The 20,946-nt window shown below is 46.0% G+C and overlaps 1 protein-coding gene across 3 annotated transcripts in view; it reads left to right on the top strand.

Annotated features, from left to right (window-relative positions):
• Positions 1-20,946, top strand: part of MATN2 (matrilin 2) — a 123,853-nt gene that overhangs the window by 18,499 nt on the left and 84,408 nt on the right. For all 3 annotated transcript variants that reach the window (XM_063079626.1, XM_063079625.1, XM_063079624.1), the window contains exon 2: positions 16,760-17,329. In XM_063079626.1, coding sequence (XP_062935696.1) covers positions 16,760-17,329 — 570 coding nt within the window. The remainder of the gene's footprint in view (positions 1-16,759; positions 17,330-20,946) is intronic.

The raw sequence follows: 20,946 nt of genomic DNA, 5'->3' as shown, positions 1-20,946 counted from the left end.
TGTCATTTCTTGATGGGGATCCTCTAGTTCTGCACAGGCAGCCTCAGATGGCTTCCTCTTTCCTGAGAGTCTCACCACCCCATTTTCTTCCTGAGCTTTCAATCAGCTGTGGCTCCTGAACCTTCTCACACCTGCCACCACACTTGTCACCTTGGTTTTAAAAATAACCATAGCTAACTTGTAACAAGTTTAAATTCTGGCTCTCTGCTGTGTGACCATGAATAAGTGGCAACCACCCTGAACCCCAGTTGTCTCATAACACTGGTACCTCCCTCGCAAGTGGGAATGAGGATGGGATGAGATAATGCATACAGAGAGCTTGGCACAGAGCTTGGCATGGAGTAAGCGTTCAATAAATGGTGTTGCTGTTATTGCTGATTTTTAAATTTATTATTAAAAACACTTGGTTTTTTGCAAATTCCACCCTCCTATGAGAGCTTTAACACTAGGAATCAGATCTTTTCATCTCTAGGTCTAAAGCATCTAGCATAGTAGCTTCTCAATAAATGTGTACTGAGTGAATGAATGAACAAGAAATAATTGATTAATAATATTAGTATTATTAATTTTTACTTAATTATCTATTTGAACATCTACTGATTTAAATATGAAATAACAGGCTTTCTCTTCCAACCTTAAATTAAATAGCAATATTAGAATCAATTCTTTATAGAATTGATTATGTGAGCCATTCTGTTCTCTGTTTCTAGAGTTCAACTTTTTTTAGTTTCCACATATAAGTGAAATCATTTTAAAAACAAAAACAAAACAAAACAAAAAATAATAAGTGAGATCATTTGTCTTTCTGTGTCTGGCTTATTTCACTTAGCATGTTATGGGGATGAAGAATTGTAAATCGGGTGAAGGGGAAGGCCGTACTGAGAAGGTGACCTTTCTCTACACACCTGAAGGTGGTGAGGGGGCAAGTCACTGGGAGAACCTTCCAGGCAGAGGAGGCCGAGGGCAGGAGCAGTCCTGGCGTGTTTATGCAGCAGGTTTGGCTCTCAGAGTGAGCGAGGGGACCAAGGTAGGAGATGAGATCAGGGAAGTAACAAGGGGGCCTTGGGGTGCGGTTATAATGACTTTGGGTTTTCTCTGAGAGAGATGGGAGCCATTGGAGGACATTAAGCCAAGGAATGACATGATTTCACTCAGTTTTTAAAGAAACACTCTGGCTGCTGGATTGAGAACAGTCTGGACAGAGGCACAGGCTAATGCCTTCATCCAGGTGAGGTATGATGGTGTTGTTGAATAAGAACGAAAAATTATTTTATTTTGTGGGGAGTTTCCTAAAGCCTTCTTGAACAGTACCAGGTTGCTGGGAATTTATGGATACAGCCTACAGAGTGCTCTACAGTTACAACGGGAACATTAATGTAATGTAAAGCCATGCAGGTAGTACTCTTGTATAGTTGCATGTGTGTAAGTTTGTTGCTTTCTGCAGCAAAATCGTGAAGAGTGAGTTCTAGAGTCAGATTCCCTTGATTCAAATCCTGACCTTTCACTAATTGTGTGACCTGCGGCAAATTACCCTAACCTCTGTAAAATGGAGACAATAGATTGTTGTAAGGAGAAATGGGCTAGTGCACATACAACATTTAGCATCATACTGATATATAACCATAGCTCAATAAATACTAGTTATTATTAAAGATATGAATATAACCATTTGTAAAGGTCAAGGAACATCTCTATTTAACATGTGTTATGTAGAACCATAGCATAGTGGAGCTGAAAAAGAACTGTGACACACATCATTTAGTGTAACCCTCTCATTTTACAGGAGAGGAGAATAAAAACTAGAGATTAAAAGTGACAAAGCACCCCCCCCAAAATAAAAAAGTTATGTGGCCATTGTCACCTAGCTGGTGGCAGAGTAGGACCAGAACACAGGTCTCTGGACTCCCAGTCTGGTGCTGTCTCTGCTATGCCACGTTGCTTCCATATAACCCTTCATGCAATACCAGGTGGGAATAGTCATAACAACAAATCATTATTTAACTCTTACTTTGTGCCAGGCACCATTCTACGTGCTGTACATACATTCACTCATTTAATCCTCATGACAACCCTACAAGGTAGGTGCAATTATTGTCTCCATCTTGCAGAAGAGGAAACCAAGGTTTAGAGAGATCAAGTAACTCGCCCAGGGTGGAGAATGTGTGTGGCATGGGGGATGTGAGCAGGCTGGGGTCAGGGACTGCCCCACCATTATACTGCATGACCTGCCTTCTCCATCTGTAGAATAAGGGAGTTGAATCGGTCTTTAAAAGTCCCCTTTCAACTTTAAAATTTGCAAATTGTAAGTGCTTTACAATTACCAAGTCTTGAAGAAATACTGTTTCAGTTCATTAAACTTGCTGTACTATGAACTGGTCTTCATCTTAATGATCAGCTGCAAGAAAGGCTATTTGTAGAACAGCCTAGAAACCAAAGTCACTAAGGCTGTGAGGGATGCCTGAAGTGTTATTTCTGGCTTCCATGGCAACCCTGACAGTGGGCGTTAAGCTTAGTGGAGTCAACTACAGAAGCTGGAGCTGAGCGTTCAAGCTCTGTGAGTGCCAAGGAAACAAATTGTTGGTTCAGTAGTTTTCCTTTTGTGTAATGTACTGTCCTGGTGTGTTTAGGGAGTTGAAACCTCAGCCAAGTCAAGTAAGAATGGAGGAAATGAAGTATTGTATCAAAGTGGAGGGAGAGGACAAGTTTCCACACAAATTGGAGAATGAAGCTGGGCACCTCGGGGAGTCACTGTAAAAGGAAGGGTGGAAGACAGGCATGCAAAGGTGTTAGGGGACAGAGGAGCGTTGGCCATGCTCACAAAACATGGAGAGACTTGGCCTTCAGGTAAGCTTTGTGAAGAGGACTGAGCAAGCCCGGTTGCATTTTTGTGCTCCAATGCATTTGGAACCTTCAGCAGGAACCCACCGTGCATGCTTGAGGCATCCAAAAGGAAGATGTGTTGAGGATTGGCAGAGCCACCAGGGTGAGTGCAGGATAAAAGCTCTCTAGGTATTTTAAGCAGAAGGGGACTTAAAACAGGGATTAGGTGTTTATGTAATTGTTGGAAGGGCTGGAGGAGTGGGAATCCAGGGGTCACCACCCAAGAACATATTTCTGGGATTGGGACACTGTTCCACCATCTGTGAAGCTGGTAAGCAGACACTAGAACAGTAAGTCTGGCTGCAGCAGCTAATTGTCTTCCTACAACCTGGCTTGCTGGCAGAGACAATGTCCGCCTCACTACATCCCTAGTGGGTATCTAATCAGGGTTACCTAATTCTTAACCAGAACCTTAGCTGCAAGAGAGTCTGGGAAACATGGTTTTTGTCTTTTTAACTTCTGCAGTACTAAAAGACTCATGGGAAGAAGTGGGAGTTCATGCTGAGTGCCAATTGACATTCAATCAATATTTATTTCATTTGAAATTTGGATTAACTAGGGGGAGGAGTTGGACACCTAAGAGAGATGAGTTGAAAGGGCCCAATTGCTGACCTAAACTATCTGCTCCACCTCCTAAAAATCCTTCACATAGATTCAGCCCAATATTAGGTAATCACAAAGCAGCAGAAACTCAACCCCTAAAGACAAAGGCATTGTTTTAGAATTCTCTCTGGTGCCTTCTCTGTTAGTATATACATAGGGAGACATCAATTTACACCAGACCAGTCTGGGAGCTTGGATGGTAAGGAAAGTGGGGGTGGGGAGGGATTGGGAGGGGCAGGCCTGGAGAGACTGGATTTGGACTGGGCCGGGGATGAAGAAGAATGAAGTCTGAGCTGAGTCAGGAGCCCTTAGAATGTGCCCTCCAGGAGAACAGGCACATTAAAAACCCTTCAGTGGCTCCTTAGTGAAGTCCAAACAGCTTACATAGGAGGCACATGCAGCCCTCCCCACATGCCCCACCATCCCCACCTTGTCCTCCAGGATCCAGCAGTGCCACACCACCTGCACTTGCCCATCTGCATGGGCATGCCACTCTGTTCTGGCCTCCAGGCTTTTGCTCAGGCCAACCCATTGTCTAAACGCCCACCCCAACTCTTTGCCTGGCTGAGACACCACTAATAAGTTAATAGTTGTACCATATAACATAACATTCATCACCCAGCCCAGCAATCTCCCCACCCTTCCATCTTGGGATCAGTGCTCTCCTCCAGGCTGTAGCTGCTCATCTTTTCATGAATCTTAGAAAGCTGTCTCCTCTATAAGGCTATAAGCTCCTCCCGGGCTGAGACTGGTTCTCATACTGCATCCCCAGCATCTAGCACAAAGAGGGGGGTTCTGTAATGTTTGCACAACTCAGCCAAACCAAAATTAGAAAAGTGTCTCCGAAGACAAACTTTGCCTTTGCTGGCACAGCGGTGTGGAACCTTCTGCCCCATCACATAACCAGCCCCTAGCCTTGGGGCATGCCTGCACCTCCTCCTTCCAGGGAAAGGGCCCTGAGCCTCTGCATCCAGCAAGGCGTGACGTCTGGGGGCCTCCTTCTCCTGGCTGTCGCTTCGCAGCCCAACCCTGCATTGCTATTCACAGGTCTCCCTGCTCTGTTCCTGGCTTCCATTTGCTGAGCTCTCAGAAAGCAGATGAGGCGATTGCTCAATTTATTAAGACGCTCCTGCGGGCCAAATGCCAGTTTGCTTTAAAACCATCCTACACTGTTTTTTACTTTGCAGAGAGCAGAAATCACCTAATTGTTTCCCGGTGCTGTCTGCACTATTGCATATTGGGAGATGGGGGGGGGGGGGGGGGGTGCGTGCACGCGCATGCGCATATGTAGATTACAATTTTAAGATGAGTCATTTCTCAAATGGAGAAAGGAAGAGAGAAGGTGAAGGGGGTTGATAGAGAATACCGAACTTATTCTGTATGTATTCGGTCAGCTCATATTGTTTTTTTAAAAAGGTTTTTAAAACCACTGACTATTTCAGGGCGTATTTATACTTTATCAGTTAAGAGAAAGGCTGTTTGTATGGCCAGCTCTAAGAGAGGACGTGAGGGGCATTTTTAGAGAGTTGAGCAAATGCTGTACCTCGCAAGGAAATTCAGTTCATTGGAAACTGTTTTCTCCAGGGCTAAACCGGGGCAGCTTTCTCGTTGGCTCCCTTGTAAAGAATATTGTCCAGGGTTCTGGAAACCACAGTTGTTGAACCTCAGACAATGTCTCTTCTCTTTCAGTTCGTGTAATAGTTACTAGAGGAGTCTGGTGTGATGTGGCATGTTTTTCCTTTCTTTTTTTTTTCCCTTTTCCATTTTGCTGGCTGTTGGTGCACACTCCCTGAGGGCCTTAGAGGGCTGTGTTCCTAAAGGAATTTATGACAGTCAGCAGGGACAACTGAAATTTGAGCTGGTGTCAACCCAGGATCCCTCAGGGCCCTACTGGCCTGCATCTCTGCCTTATGGCACACCATAGCTACCCAGAGATGCAGGCACATTTCACCAGAAGCTTCTTAAGACAACAACAACAGCAGCAGCCCCAGCTCCTCATGACGTTGCCAAGCACACGGTACATGCAGCCTTCTCCGTGCCGCCCTCTGTGGGCAGATAGCCACCGTCCTGCATGGGCCTCTCCCTGCACACTCATGTCCCTCCACTCTGCAAATGCTCTTCCAGCAACTGGCTTAAGTGTTCACAGAGCAAACCTACCCTTTCTCACATTTCAACTTTTGGCTGTGAACTTTGGTTCTGCTTGTAGGTGTTAGAAGGAACTTAATAAAGGTTGACATTCAGACCATATCTCGTGTGCTCTTGAGAGAAGCACATGGTATGTGGCACCTTGAATGATATCAGATGCTTTTTACACAACTCACCTGGACAAGTGGGTCTAGGATAGAAAAAAACACAGATCAGAGACAAGACCGGGATAGCTCTGGCAGACGAGGGAGCCTGGGTAGCCACAACTTCCCTTTCCCCAGCCAGCTTCTACCTTGTTTCTTCTCCAACCAGAGAGTCGAAACAGGCTGTGTGAGGGGAGGACCATGGAGATCACCTCCACCTGGATGTATATTGTCACTTTTAGCCTCGACAGTTGGCCAAGAGGTAGAGAGCATACTTGCTGTATGTCTTTATTGGGTTCCTGCAACTCATTCAGAAGTACAACCTCTAGTGACTGTTCCTCATGAGCTAGGGTTAGGCTGTTCTGGTTAGGCATATGTTAAGCTTGTTGAATAATGACTCATCTTACCCTGCCTTGCTCTGAAGTCATCTGTCTACTTGACTCAATGACCCCCTGGACTGGAAGCCTCCTGAGGTCAGGGACTGTCTTCAGGAATGTCAACATTCCCATCGCACCAAGCATTGTGTTTTGCCCATGGTACTTTCAGTTCAAGGCCTTTTATGTGCCAGCCCTGAGCCAGGCATCCATGAAACAAAGATGAATAAAGCCCGGTTATGACCTCAAAGATGCCTTATGGTTTGGTAGGGCACACAGGCCAGTAAGCACTATAAGTATCTGTGGGATGACAATGCTGCCTTGTGATGAGAAGGACTTTTGCACTCCAGTAGGTGCAGCAGGTGAGTCTCTGGGGCCTGAGGACAGCAATGCCTCCCAGGGCTCTGGCCCAAGAGAGGGTGAAATGGGGACAGTTGCACCTGTGGGAGTGTGTCTTGAGTTGAGCTTTATCTCCTGGGTCTCATTCCCATCTCAGCTGCCAGTTAATGCATTATCTGCTAACTGGGAAGATAAGAAGGCTCTTCTCTGGAACTTTTTCCTGCTGAGAGGAAACTCCTCATTCTAGGTCACCTCTTGGGGCACAGTGACTGCAAGTGCAGGTCTTCTAAGACAGTCTGATGGGGGTTCTAAATCCCTTTCTGCCAGCATTCATTAGTCCCATGGCTGTGGACTTGTTACTTAACCTCTCTGAGCCTCAGCTTCCTCGTGGATAAGGGGGAGGGGGGCAGGAAATGGTGACTACCTTATTTATTTTCTGAACCTAATTGAAAGCCAAGATCTGTCATACACATGGTCCGACAATGGACCAGAATGTTTGCATCAGGAGATGAGAGAGAATCAGGATGTACAGCTGCCGTATTTCTGAGGCCACTTCTGGTTTTGGGGAGGGAGGTGCTGGGACATGGGGAAGGGGTGCCCTGCCATCATCTTCTCTTCTAGACTCTTGGCTGATTGTATCTCAGGCTCACATGTCCCCAGGGACAGAGTTCTCAGATTTGTTGTGCCCAAGAATCACCTGGAGCAATTACAATGCAGATCCTGGGCCTCACCCCAGAGATTCTGACTGATTGGGTCTAGGGTGCTGCCCAGGATTCAGCCTTTTAAATAAGTAGACCAGGTGTTTCTGATGTCATCAAGCTGTTGCAGATCCCTGCTGCGGGCTGTTCTTTATCTTACCTTTGCTGACCAGCTTTCCCAGCCCATTCCAGCTCCCGGAGGGAGACCTGCACCTTCCCCCTTCCCTGCCTTCCAACATCCCCACCCACAAATGCACACCGAAGGGAATAAGCAAAGGCCCAGATAGGGAATCTAGGTGCCTGGCACTATGCTGGGTAGCAGGAACTCATAGAGGACACTGCATGTGGCCAGGGAGTTCCGTGTGGGAGATACTAGTAGGGAAATACTCAGAGGAAAATGGGGGATACCAGGGGACTCAGAGCAAGACCATTTAGGCCTGTGGAAGGGGGTCCATCAAGGCAAGTTTTCCAAACAGGTGACCACAGGGCTGGGTCTTACGCTCACAGAGGCAGCCGAGGGCCTCCAAGCAGGTAGAATGGTGTGTAGGGAACTACAGACAGGCAGTTGGATACTGCTGGGGTATAAGGTGTAGGGCAGGGAGTGGTGGGCTGGTCCAGGAGGCTGAGTTCATGAGTTCATCTCCCCTGAACATCAGTGACCTTGCTCTTAGTGACCCTTAGGATGGTGGCTGTTGAAGAAATTGCTTTGATGAAACAGCTCCCTGAGGTTCATTTATATTGAAAAAGCTGCTAATTCCAGCTATTGTGATTTAGATCAATGAAACTCACAAAAATATTCATTCATAGGAATGTTCTGATATAAAGAGAGCAAGACTAAGGTCCATTTTGTTGGGAAAGGCTCCCTCTCCCAGGCCAGGAAAACCATTGATGAGATGATTGGGGCATTCAGGTTGGAAGGAGTCTAAATAGGAGTGATTGGAAGTGTCATCTGGATGGCACATTGGCTTCTTTCTGTAAGTCTAGGAGTGGTGGGAACTTGGGGCACTGTGTTGAGAGGAACCCCGTGGCTGACCTTTGATTCTAAGGCCAGGATTGATTAAGTTTGTCTGCCACAGGTGCCGGGGCTGGGGAGCAATGTGCAAGGCTTGGATTTGCCATCCTGGCTCCAGGTTTTATCATGTGACCAGCTGTCAATCCAGATATCTCCCTTCCTATGGTTTATACAGTTGGTTTTTGAATTCTATGTGGGGGGCTTGTCATTTATACCAATTAGATTTCATCTTGTTCGTTTTGATTCATTATTCCAGCCCTCGGAAATCCTTTCTGGTCCTGAGTCTGTTACTTGGCTTCTAAGCAATTCCTCCCAACATCGTACATAGTGGTGTAGAGAGAACCACAAGTGCCCCCAGCATTTGGAAAAATGTTTGGAAAATGTTACTGAGTGGGAAACGATTTGCAAGTGAGTCCAAGATATGTCTTAGGCCCATTAATAGTCCAGGGTGTCTCCCTGATATAATCAAGTTTTCAGGATATTCCCCAGCAGTTCATTTGGAAGATGTGAATAAAGCAGGACTGCTTCAAAGACAGCCATAGCTCATCAGCTCATCATTCGGCATCTGGCCTGATGTAATGCTGCAGCTGGCAACTGACGAATAAGGGAATTGGAGAGAAGAATTGATTACAGGATTCCCAGTCCTGGCCAACAAGCATAGTGCCCTAATCAAGCGCGCTAAATACAGAGGAACTGCAGGTTAGCTTGCACTGGGGGCAAAAATCAAAGATAACCCAAATTACCTCTGCAATGTCCTTTAAATTGCCTGTAATGCCTGAGAGCTAGTCAGAGTCAGGAGGCACAGTGGACAGAGCCACGTGAGGGGGCAGCAGGGGCCATATCTCAGGCTCACTGAGCCAGTGGTGGGTGGCGTCACTCGCTGTGTTACATGGTGGTCTTTGCTCTCAGTCTATGTCTCTTTCTTTGACAAGCCCGTATTGTTGAATTCACATAAATCAAATGCTTGTAGGATGTAATTTCCCTGTATTCTGATGTGCTGGTTTTATGTTCTTATAATGGAGGATACGAAATGCTTTCAATGTGAGGAGAACATTTCTTACAGTCTTTCTATTTCTTTGGCTCTGACCCGATGCCCACCTGGCAGCCCTCCGTCTTAAATGTGGCTGTATCTGGAAAGCTCCTGTGCAGACTGTTGACATGGCCAGCCTTGTCTGCCTGCCCTTCTTACTTCTCACTGAGAAGTAGTAAGGTAGCACTTGTAATCAGACTGTCTCCAAAGTATGAGTAGCTAATTTATCTTTATTCAGTTTCTTAGAAATGGATAAAATTGAGTGCTTCAACCTTCGTTGTAGAGTACCAGACTCTAAAACTAGACTGTCAAAATGATTCTATTTCATGTGCCAACTCTGATAGATTGTCTGTAGGTCCCTGGAGTGCAGTGTTGAAAGGATCCAGGTTTTCAAGACTGCTGAGGCCAGGCTGGGTGGGAGAGAGCCAGAATTGATTAATAATGTCTGCCAGTGACAAAAAAGAGGGCATTGCTGGGCTTGCTCTAGAGCCTGGGTACCTGTACCAAAAGATAATCACCCATTTTCTCTCTCTCTCCCTGTACACATTATTAGAGATCACCTTCTAGATTGGCTTGATTTTATATTTATCAACAACAGCACACTCTGTTTGTCTGTTTAGCCTGCCTATTTCATTGTATCCTGTTTCGTTTGTCTATATTGACTGCCTTTCACTATTGGGAGTCTTTCCCTTCGTTGTATCCCCAGAGCCTGACACACAATAGGCACTCACTCACTAAGTATTTGTTGAATGACTGGCTCCACCTCACTGTTCTACCTAAGTGGAATCTGTATTTCTGCCTCACCAGAGGCAGTCATTTGCCCTGCTGAGATCCAAACTATAGATTTCCCAGATTCTCCTGATCTGTTCCATCTGGGAATAAAAAATAAATTTTGCATGCTTGTTTTTCTTTCTTAAACTTCTGCAGACCTATAATGATCATGTTCCTCTCTCTTTCTCACTCTCTCATCGTAAACAGCTTTAATTTTTCTCTCCAGTGTCCCTTTGAAACTCTTGGTGAGCTAGGTTTTTCCCTGTCCCTTTATGAATTTTAATCATGTTTTTAATAATTTCATAGTGGTTTTGGTAACTTAAAAAAATCCTCTGGTTATTCCGTTTTAGCTCATGGCTTACTGCCACTTTCTCTAGCATTACTCTTGTCATGATCATTGGTGATTTTAATATCCATATGACTCATCCATCCTTCAATAGCTCTTTCTTTTCTCCAGTGTCCTTGTCTTCCGCACATCTTAGCCGTTCATTCTTCTTCTCTTGGGCCTATCAGTAAAGTAACTGTAATCCCTCCATAATCTCAGTTGAAACCTCCTATTTTCCCAGCCCACCCTTTCTAACAATTCCAACAATTCTGTTACCTTATCTGGACTTTCAACCCATTGACCCTGCCATCTTCTCACTGTCCTTCACCCCTCCTCTCCTCTATTCCCTGCTTCCACAGCTTTAATTCCATAGGAAATCATTATAGTCACTGTCATCTACCTTTGCTCCTCTCCTGATTCATCATTCTCGCTTGGCTACATGATGACCCTGGTTAAATCTGACTTTTGCCTGCCTTCCCCACTAAACCTGTGTAGCTGAATGTGGCCGCAGCAGAACACAGAATGATGTTAACTGGTCTCACCTAAATTTCATGATCACCACCTTCAAGTAGGCCTTTTATGCTGCCTGGAAATCATACTCTAGTCCCCTAGTCCATTTGCTATTCCACCGTCCTAGAAACTTACAATTTTTTCTACTGTATCATTAAAATTTTCATGGTTCTCTTGTTAAGTGCCCACAAACCATCTGCTGTGGGAACTTTGCTGAGAATGGATATGAAGCATCACATTTTCTGAAATCCATTTCCCTGGGCATTTGCCTATTGTCCAGAATGTATTACTCCCTCTTCCCACAGTCCTTTGAAGATTTGTGACCTCTGTCTTTCCAGAACACCTGTCCCATCCTTCAATCTCCCACAGTTCCATGCTACTGAGCTCTCAATAAGCCCTTGTCAAGTGAATGAGAATGTGAATGAATAGCAGTCTCATTTACTAGGCTGCTACTATTCAGGGAGGTAAGCATCTGTTTTCATCATTTTATTAAGATTTTTAGAAAAAGAAATACAAGTAGGCACCTAACAAGGGAGAAGCACTTGGTGGGAGGCAGACAAGTTCAGGCCATAGCTCTCAGGCCTGGATTCCAGGCCAGGGAAGAACTAAATCCAGAGAGCCAGTGCAGTCATGGTGCATCTTGAATATTCTAGAAATGGCTGGTCTAAAAGGACAAAATCCTTTTGCATCCATTATGAGCACAGATTGGTGGCTCTTAACCCTTAACACTGGAAGAGCCAGACAAGATGGGTTCAGATCCCAGCTCCTCTACTTCCTCAGTAGGAGGTTTTGAGCAAGTTATCTGACCCTCTAAACTCACTTTCCTCATCTGTAAAATGGGAACAGTAACAGTGCCTACTCCCTAAGGTAAGTGTGGAGAATAAATAAGCCAACACATGTAAAGCATTCAGAACAAGGTCTGGAATTTATTAAGTGCTCAATAAATATTAGCTGTAAGTTATGATTATATTTTCTTTGAGTCTTACAACAGTCTTATGAGGTAGTATGATCCCTATTTTACAGATGAAGAGACTGAAGATCAGATATGTTAAGGAGATGCTCGAGACCATTTGGACAGAAAGTGGCAGAGGCTGGACATGCACTGAGATCACAGGATTCTACTGCTGTTTCAGTCAGGATTTCAGACCCCCTTTTAGTCTCCAGATGAAATTATTTTACCCTTGTCATAGAGGTTTACATCCTTTCCATCTCCAAACATGCCCTGACCTCTCCAGGCAGATGGCATCAAATATTTACTGTGCTGTTACATGGCCATAATTGAATTTAGCCAGAGCAGGGGAGGCTGATTACCAACAAGGCTATAATCCTGGGAGTAGAACATAGTTCTGAGGTTGCAAACTGTCCTGCTGGGGTGGAAATGTTATTTAAAATCATGTCGGCTCAGGCTCCCCTTCTCTGGTAGAGTAAGAGACACATTTGCTCAATGCATGACTTTGGAGTCAAGCTGACAGGATTGGAAGTGCTGTTGACAGAATTCAGACTGTTACTTTATGGTTAGAGGGATGACATTTTATTATGTGCCGACAAATCTTCTTCCAACTGCCGTTGATAGTCCTATCATGAGGGGCCAGAAGGAACATTGCTGTGTATTCTTCTCCCAGGCCAAGGAGGCAGGCATGTCCTTCATCAGAACTAATGGTTAGCATGAGAGGAACACACAGAGGAGAGTCTGTTTTCTGGAGACATCTCTCAGCATCCTCATGTGGAGAAGCTGCAAGGCTCTTCATAGCAAATACTTCAAAGTGCATCCAAGTATTTGCAAATCCCATACTGTAATGCCAGCTGTATTGAGAATTTTCCAAGGGCACCATCATGAGATGGTGGAAAAGGCATCAGTTGTATTAGTCAGGGTTCTCCAGAGAGACAGAACCAATAGGGTATGTACACAGACATAGGAGAGAGGATTTATTAGGGGAATTGGCTCATGATTATGAAGGCTGAGGAGTCCCACGATAGGCCCTGCACACTGGAGACCCTGGGAGGCTGGTAGTGTGGCTTAGTCCAAGTCCGAAAACTTCAAAACCAAAGAAGCTGATGATGTAATTCTCAGTCCAAGGCCAAAGGCCTGAAAGTCTGGGGATTCCATTGGTGTAAGTCCTGGAAACTGAAGGCTGGGGAACCTGGGGTTCTGTTGTCCATAGGCAGGAGAGAAAGGTGTATCTCAGCTCTAGCAGATAGAGAGATACATCCAGAGGACTGTATGGTGCCTGCCCATATTGAGGGTGGGTCTTCCCCACCTCATCCATTCAGGCTCTCATGCTAATCTCCTCTGGAAACACCTACACAGACACACCCAAAAATAATGCTTTACCAGTTTTCTAGGTATTCCTTAATCTGGTCAGGTTGACACTAAAAATTAACCATCACAAGTGTAGTCCCAGATCTGACTGTCATGAGCCATGAGGCTTTGCAGAGGTAGAGTCACCTCTTCAAGCTTCAGTTTCCCCTTCTGTAAAATGAGTTCCTTGGGCTCTATTTGTACCCCGCAGCTCTAAGATTTTATTAGTCTTTGATTTCATGAACCAAAAGTTTAAAAGTGGTTATGCTCCTTCATAAAATGATAAAGATTTGGGTCCTAAAATATATGTATGACTCTATTAGCAGGACCTACACCTGCTCTAGGAATTTTTGACTTTGCGGTTGTCATCACCTCTTTGGACTGACTGCTCTGATTCAGTCCCTTTCACCTGAAGCCCTGTTTCACCACACAGAATTTTATTTAATTCCACAAATGTTGACAGAAGACTTACTGTGTTTCTAACCACATGGTTACAAAGTCTTATTCATGAGACTAGTTTTCCACCCTTGGGGAATTCACAGTGAGATAGTGAGGTCAAGACTTCCCAGAACTTCTTTTCTCCAGAGATTTCTGCGGTTCCTAGACTAGTCATTCTCTGAGTGTGGTTCCTGAACCACTAACATCCATTTCACCCAGGAATTTGTTAAAAATGCAGATTTTCAGGGGCCACCCCAGACCTACTGAATCAGAAGCTTTGGGGGTGTGGCCCACTTATCTTAGTTTTTAGCAAGTCCTCCAGGAAATTGGGATGCATGCTCAAGTTTGAGAACCACTGAACTAGACCTTCTAGGGACAAGCTGGGGGACACTGGTCTGGGCCCTCAAGGGGCCAGAGGAAACATCTGGTAGAAAAATTGGTTACTAGGGCTGTCAGGACTTGGTGTTTTCGACTCAGAATTACAGCTCACTTGGAACCTCCAACAACATTTCTAACCTTTGTGGTATTTTTATAAATGCCCAGGCATTGTGGAAACTACCCATTTGTTTTGACAGAAACTAATCCAATTTAGCACACAATTCTCCATGGAACTTCCAGGCTTCTATTTAAATTGATTGTGATGCTTGATGAGATGTTGACACTGTGACTAAGACCCACAGTAAAAATCCCAGTCCGGGGAAGATTCCCTGCTTCCGAAGATCTCCAAAAGAAGAGAATTCTCAGGGGGCCAGTTTTCTGTGTATTTCCCTCCCTTAGAAGGTGCCTTCAATTAATATCCTCCTCCATGGTAGGGTCTAAGCCTGTCCCTGTTCTCCTCAGCGGGTGGAGATCATTGGGCCACATTCTCCCTGAATTAAGTTCAGACATAAAGGGTGGGGCGAACGTGGCTCCTAGAGAGGGGCCAGCCTATGTCCTGGGAATGCCTGGAGCTTGTCCACCTTCCTGGCACCTGGGGATCTGTCATCCACTGCTCCAACCAAGGGCTATATGCCAACCATAGACAGCCTTGTGAAAATTAGAAATGCACCCCCTCCAGGTGCCTCTCAGGGTGGACTCAGCCCCTGGCACTCAGAGCTTGGCTGGATTTCAGTTCCACTCATCTCCTTGGGCTGGTGACTGTGTACAGCACCAACTGCACAGCCAGAGGCTGTTGTCCTTCTCCTACCCACCCTAGGGCTGGGTACAAGTGAGGGCAGAGGAAGGAGTGCTGGGGGTGGGAGTGGTATGGGCAGAGGGAAGCTTGTATATGCAGCTACCACATGTTGGGGGTTCCCACAACTGACTCTTTAGCCCATCATTTCTCACAACCACCCAGTGAGGTAGGTGATAGTACCATCTCCATATTTTTTCCCTTTTCTAAATTATGAAAGATTCCAAATTCTCAGTGCCTCCATTTTCTCATCTGTCCAATGGGTATGATACTCCTTTAGCTCTTTTCTCAAAAACTTGTTCTGAAAATTAAATGAGACCATAGTGACAAAGTGCTCTGGAGAAAAGATTATAAAATATCCTACAAATGTTGGGTTTTATATAGATCTTACAGCTGGGTCCTCAAAGGCAGCTCGGGGGCCTCTTTTTTTGAGAAACTCACCCTAGATTCACCTAGCCCCCAGTGTTAGGCGTGGGTGTGGCAGAGGCTGGCTTCCTGCCAGGCTACTGGCGTTTGGGGGTGCCTCCTTCCCTAAAACTAGACTCGTGAGGCTGCGATGATGAGGTCCGTGTTCAGGCGTTCAGGGACGAGTCACGGCCTGGCAAGTGGGCCTGGGCAGGATGACCTCATGGGCCTTTCCCACTTCTCATTTTTATGACTGGCTTCACTGTTTCATTTTTGGCATTCTCTCTCTTTCTTGCAGCTGTGGTGATTGGGATTTAGGCAAGCATTTGGGATCCCTTTTCTAATCCCTTTCAAATCCTAACTTAGCTGCAAAATCCGGGAAGGGGGAGGAAGGGGCGGTGGAGAAGGGACTCGCCCTGGCTGAAAGCAGTAACTCAGAATATCTGAGAAATTCCAGCAGCAATGTCCAGCTTCCACCCACTGAGGCAGGAGGCCTCTCCTCTCATCAAATATCAGCCCCGTCCCAGAAACACAGAAGGGATGAGTTTCATCTGCGGGCTCAAACCTCTTATAGCCTTCTCACTTGGGTGCTGAAGGCATAAGAATGGTAGTCGTGGTGGTAAGGTAGAGGCTTAACATTTGCCTTGTTCCACTTTAATTGAAAGTTTCCAACTTTGTTGAAATGTTTCTTGGTTGGGTCCCTTTTTCTTCATTTCCACAACTGCCTCTGGGATTGAGATCTGAGTGTCTCTCTCAACCAGATGAGTGCAGATCATCTAGCTTGCAAACCACTGCCAGACTCAATTGACTTTTTATTATGTAACTTCCCTACAGAGAGGTAAGTTACACAATATGGTGCTAAAAAGCCCCATTACCTGTGGCGTCATGTACAAATTTCTCAGTCTGAATTTAAAGGTCTTTCATACCTAGCTTCAGGCTACCCCTCCAACTAGTTCCCACCCGCACCTCCTAGCAATCCCTCTACTCCAAGGTCTCATGACTTACTCTGTTGTCTTCCACATTTGCCCCATCTTGGGCTTTTGCTCATGTGTCCCACTCCATGTGTTCCTTTTCTCCAGTTCAAACACTGTGCATCCAGAAGGCCAGCGTATATCCCATCTCCTCGATCCCAGCCCACTAATATCCCTGTTCTCTTGACATCTATTGTCAGAACCACACAGTTGCATACTGGTTATTATTCCATTGTTCCATTAGTTAAGTCTCCCTAGGTAGATGGTAAGCTCTTTGACATTGGGCAGTGCCCTAAGCCTCTTTTGTATTCTCTGCAGTCACCAGCCTAGCTTATGTGCTATATTGGTAAATAATAAAATAATTTTGACCTTGACTAAGTGCTTGCCCACCTAAAAACTGCACTGGCAGCTTTCTAGAAACTAATATGTTCATTTATCTTGCAAAAAGAAATTCTATCCACTTGTAGCCACTAGTCATGATCATCCAGTCATGCACATATATACCCTTATAACTTTCCTAGGGGAGAAAAACCGGTGGAGACTGGAGGTTTGAAAAGTGATCAGCAGCACCAGGATTTCCAACCATAGCCAATCTGCACTGGGTTCCTAACTCTCTTCTAAAGTTTTTGACTTCTCTTTCCCCAGAGAGCTCTTGTGAGGACAAGCGGGCAGACCTGATCTTCATCATCGACAGTTCCCGCAGTGTCAACACCCATGATTATGCAAAGGTCAAGGAGTTCATCGTGGACATCTTGCAATTCTTGGACATTGGTCCTGATGTCACCCGGGTGGGCCTGCTGCAATATGGCAGCACTGTCAAGAACGAGTTCTCCCTCAAGACCTTCAAAAGGAAGTCCGAGGTGGAACGTGCCGTCAAGAGGATGAGGCATCTGTCCACGGGCACCATGACGGGGTTGGCCATCCAGTACGCCCTGAACATCGCATTCTCAGAAGCAGAGGGGGCGCGACCTCTGAGGGAGAATGTGCCACGGGTCATAATGATCGTGACGGATGGGAGGCCACAGGACTCGGTGGCTGAGGTGGCCGCAAAGGCACGGGACACAGGCATCCTCATCTTTGCCATTGGCGTCGGCCAAGTGGACTTCAACACGCTGAAGGCCATTGGGAGCGAGCCCCACGAAGACCATGTCTTCCTGGTGGCCAACTTCAGCCAGATTGAGTCGCTGACCTCAGTGTTCCAGAACAAGCTGTGCAGTAAGTCCTGCTCCTCTGTGGCTCTTCTAGGGGAATCATTAGGATTCATTCATTCCTCTTCAAGTCTCATTCGGTGCCACCGTGTCCCAGGCACTATGCAGGCAGTGGGTGTTCAGCAAAGGCTGCGATAGACACAGTGTTGTCTTGGGGCTCACACTTTGGCCAAAGACACAGATAGTAAGCATATAATTACACAAATAATTAAGTAACTGCAGCTGTAACCATGTAATCGAGGAAGAATTCAGGGCATGACAGAGCATGTAACCCAGGACCTAACTTAGGCCGGGGTGCTCAGGGAGATTTTCCTGGGAAAGGGACCCAAATTGCAGAATGTGTAAGAGCAGACAAAGTTTTTCTCCAGCATGTTAAGCTGCTCTGGCCTTCCCGAAGTTGGAATTCGTTAGGGATGGGAATGGGAGGGCAGAAATAAGAGCACAGTTTCTCCTTGGATAGTGTGGAATGTCAAGGCATTTTTTACCCCTGGTGGTGCTAGCAGTGGGTGTTTTCTCAACTGACAAAGAGGCCCCAGTGTATGGCGAGGACCAAGATGTGGTCCTGTCACCTTCCCACCTGTGAAGACTGCAGGTGCCATTCCCCAACCCCTCCTGCTAGAAGATGCCTCCCCAAGTCCGTGAGCCGGGCTCTTCTACATTAAGCATTTTCTTCCCTCTCTTGCTTTCTAACCCTCTTCTCCACAGACTTCTCTCTCCCTTCCTTCCCACACTCTTCCCAGTTACCTCCAACCCTGGCTCCTGCCTCAGCAGGCCAACTGCTTTTTCCCCCTTTCCTGCCTCTGCAGTTGCCTTCCAGTCCTTCCTACTCCAGGACGGCAGGGCCCAGTGTGCCAACCCAGGCTCCACTCTTGTCCCTGGAAACTGGAAATGTTCATCCTGATCGGGTAAACAGTGTCCCATCCTGTCTTGTTCACCCCCAGTGGTTCCTGTCCCCTCCAGCTACCATGCTTCTTTGGTGGGGAAATAAAAGGAAATATTTATTTTTAAATGACTAGTCTTTCCCAGGGGTATGAATAGAGAATGAGCCTAAGAACCCAACTCCTCACCAACTGCACAGGAGAGGGAACTTGCCCCTCTGGAAGTTCTGAGAACCAATTCTCAGAATGTGACAAACCCTAGACCTCCACATACAGGCCTCAGGGAGGAGGAACAATGTGCTTTTGATGTGTCTTAAAGAAGATCCCCTGCTGAGAACTAACCTCAGAAAGCAGGGACTCATTCTCTCTTGACTCCAGAATCAAAAGATTTAAAAAGTCAGTGCCATGAAGGAAAAATAACCTTTTTCTTTGCAATGTCACTTGGAAAACATTCAGAAGTGCCATGTCCCTTGGCACTGCAGAGAGGCAGTGTTATTGTGGCGTGCTGGGACCTAAGTCAATTGGAAAACTTCAATCAGTAGAATGCACTGCAAACATTTTTAAAATTTATGACTTTAAATGACTTCTGCAGGATTTATGTTCCCCCTTTCCTGGAAATATTAAAAAAAAGAAATTGGTTCTGTAACAGTTCTGACAGTTTACTCATTTGTGTTGGAAATTTTTAATGGAGGAGTTTTTTTTTATAAGCACTCTGAGTTTATCAGCAAATGGAGAGATGATATGATCAGGACTGACCACCGCCGCCACCCACCCCCCACGTTGTTGAATGTGGATGTGTGCATGGAAGAACCTTCTCTGTATGCTGTATGGCAAGGCAGCAAAATTAAAAGGCAGTTGGGATTTATTTCCCCCCTCCACCATCTTTGTTGCAATCTGGAAGCTCTAAGAAAACATCGGTGTTATCCGGTTCCTTCGTGTGGCCTAAGAAATGAGTCCCCCGTGCGTCCCCGCTCTGCACTCTGCAGCGGCTCTCTCTGCACCCCCGGGCTCTGCTGAGTAGGCTCATCCACTGTCTCGAAAGGTTGAAGAGGCCCCAGGGCCTCCTTAGAGACTACGCAGGAAACACGCAATAACTAACATTTATAAAGCACTTGGCCGTGTGTTTTCGCCTTTGATCCTCACAGAACCAGGGGAGGCGGGCAGCTCAATACTGTTACTCTCTATGTACAGGTTAGTAAACTTGTTAAGTGAATCATCCGAGAACAAACAGCCAGGAGATGGTAGGGTTCTGATTCCAAAGCTCTTGATCATTTTACCGCTCTGCATGCTGAGACATAGAAATTCCTCTTTTAAGGTAAACTGTTTTCTGATGGCAACCTCCACAGTCCAGTCTTGCCAGAAAAACCTGCTTTGCAGTTGGCATTCATCTGAAATAAGTAACACTCTGAGGGGAAGCCTTGGTAGGGTGGGGAGGAGCAGGCTCCAACTGCACAAGGTGGAGCAGATCCTTTGTAATCCCTGAGCCTCAGTTGCCTCATCTGTAAAATGGGGATTTTACATGCAGAGAGTAGATGTGTGGACAGGCGTTATGCACTGTAGAGCCCTGTTCAGTGTGCATCGCGCTGTGTATTACAATCAAATGCACTCAGGACCAACAGTCTAGCAGACAGCTTCAGTTTTGACCTGTACTTATATGAACGAACAAAAGTGATGAGCATCTCCCAAGGTGCAGATGACATCTCTGCGGTTTCGGAAGTCTCATTTGTTCCTTACACATTTATTGAGCTACACCCTGATAATGACAGCTAATGTTGTCCTGTGCTTTCCCTACATTATTCCATGTAGTACGTAAACCAGCCCTATAGGCAGGTACTATTGTTATCCTCATTTTACAGATGTGGAAACTGAGGCTTAGAAAGGATAAGCAACTTTAAGTAGCAGAGTTGGAGACTCGGCACGTAAGCGCTTACCCTCCATGTGCCAGGCAAGAGAGTTCCAGGTTGGGAAGATGTTTTCATTCCAGAACAATGAGATGTTTGCTATATAAAATGTGTACTTCACAGGCCTGGAAAGTCACCGGGGACCAGGGGAGCTCAGGTCAGAGATTGCCAAGGTCTGCCTAGGGGCTCTAGGAGAGCTTTAAAGAGGAGGTAATAATAATAATCACTAACATTTATTGATGAACCAGTATATGCCTGTGCTGTTTGGAGCTAGTAGCATATGTCAGCTCATTTTATTCACCTGTGAAGTAGGTGCTCTTATGATTCCCACTTTACAGAAGAGGAAATGGAGGCCCCGAGAGGTAAAATGACTTGTTTGAGGTCACGCAGCTGTAAGTGGTAGAGTTGAGATGTGAGCCCAGGCATTCTGCAGGCAGAACTGAAAAGCGATGCTGGATCTGTGGGTTGGAGGAGACAGGCAGTCTCCAGGTGTGATCAAGGCAGGACCTTTAGCATGCAATTAGGAATTGATTAGGCTCTGGAGCCAGACTGCCCTGGTGAGAGTCTGGCTTTGGCTCTTGCTAGCTGTGTGGCCGTGAACATGGACTCAGCGGCAGCTTTACAACCACAGGCAGTGAGTTCCCACACTGGCCACAGCAAGGGAGAATCCTGAGCTTGCATTCTTAGGCCACCCATGAGACCACCAGAGAGACTTGGAGGCCAGATGCACTGTGAATGGAGGTCCTGTCCACAAGATGACCAAAACCCACACATCCTGGGGTCTGCCATTTTTGCCACCCGGTGCGAGAGAACACTGAATCAAAGGGCTGAAAACTGTATCTGTC

The sequence above is a fragment of the Cynocephalus volans genome, chromosome 15 (assembly GCF_027409185.1).
Source record: "Cynocephalus volans isolate mCynVol1 chromosome 15, mCynVol1.pri, whole genome shotgun sequence".
In the NCBI taxonomy this organism is placed as follows: domain Eukaryota; kingdom Metazoa; phylum Chordata; class Mammalia; order Dermoptera; family Cynocephalidae; genus Cynocephalus; species Cynocephalus volans.
Note: the sequence above shows the minus strand (reverse complement) of the source record. Positions and strands in the feature narration are given on the sequence as shown.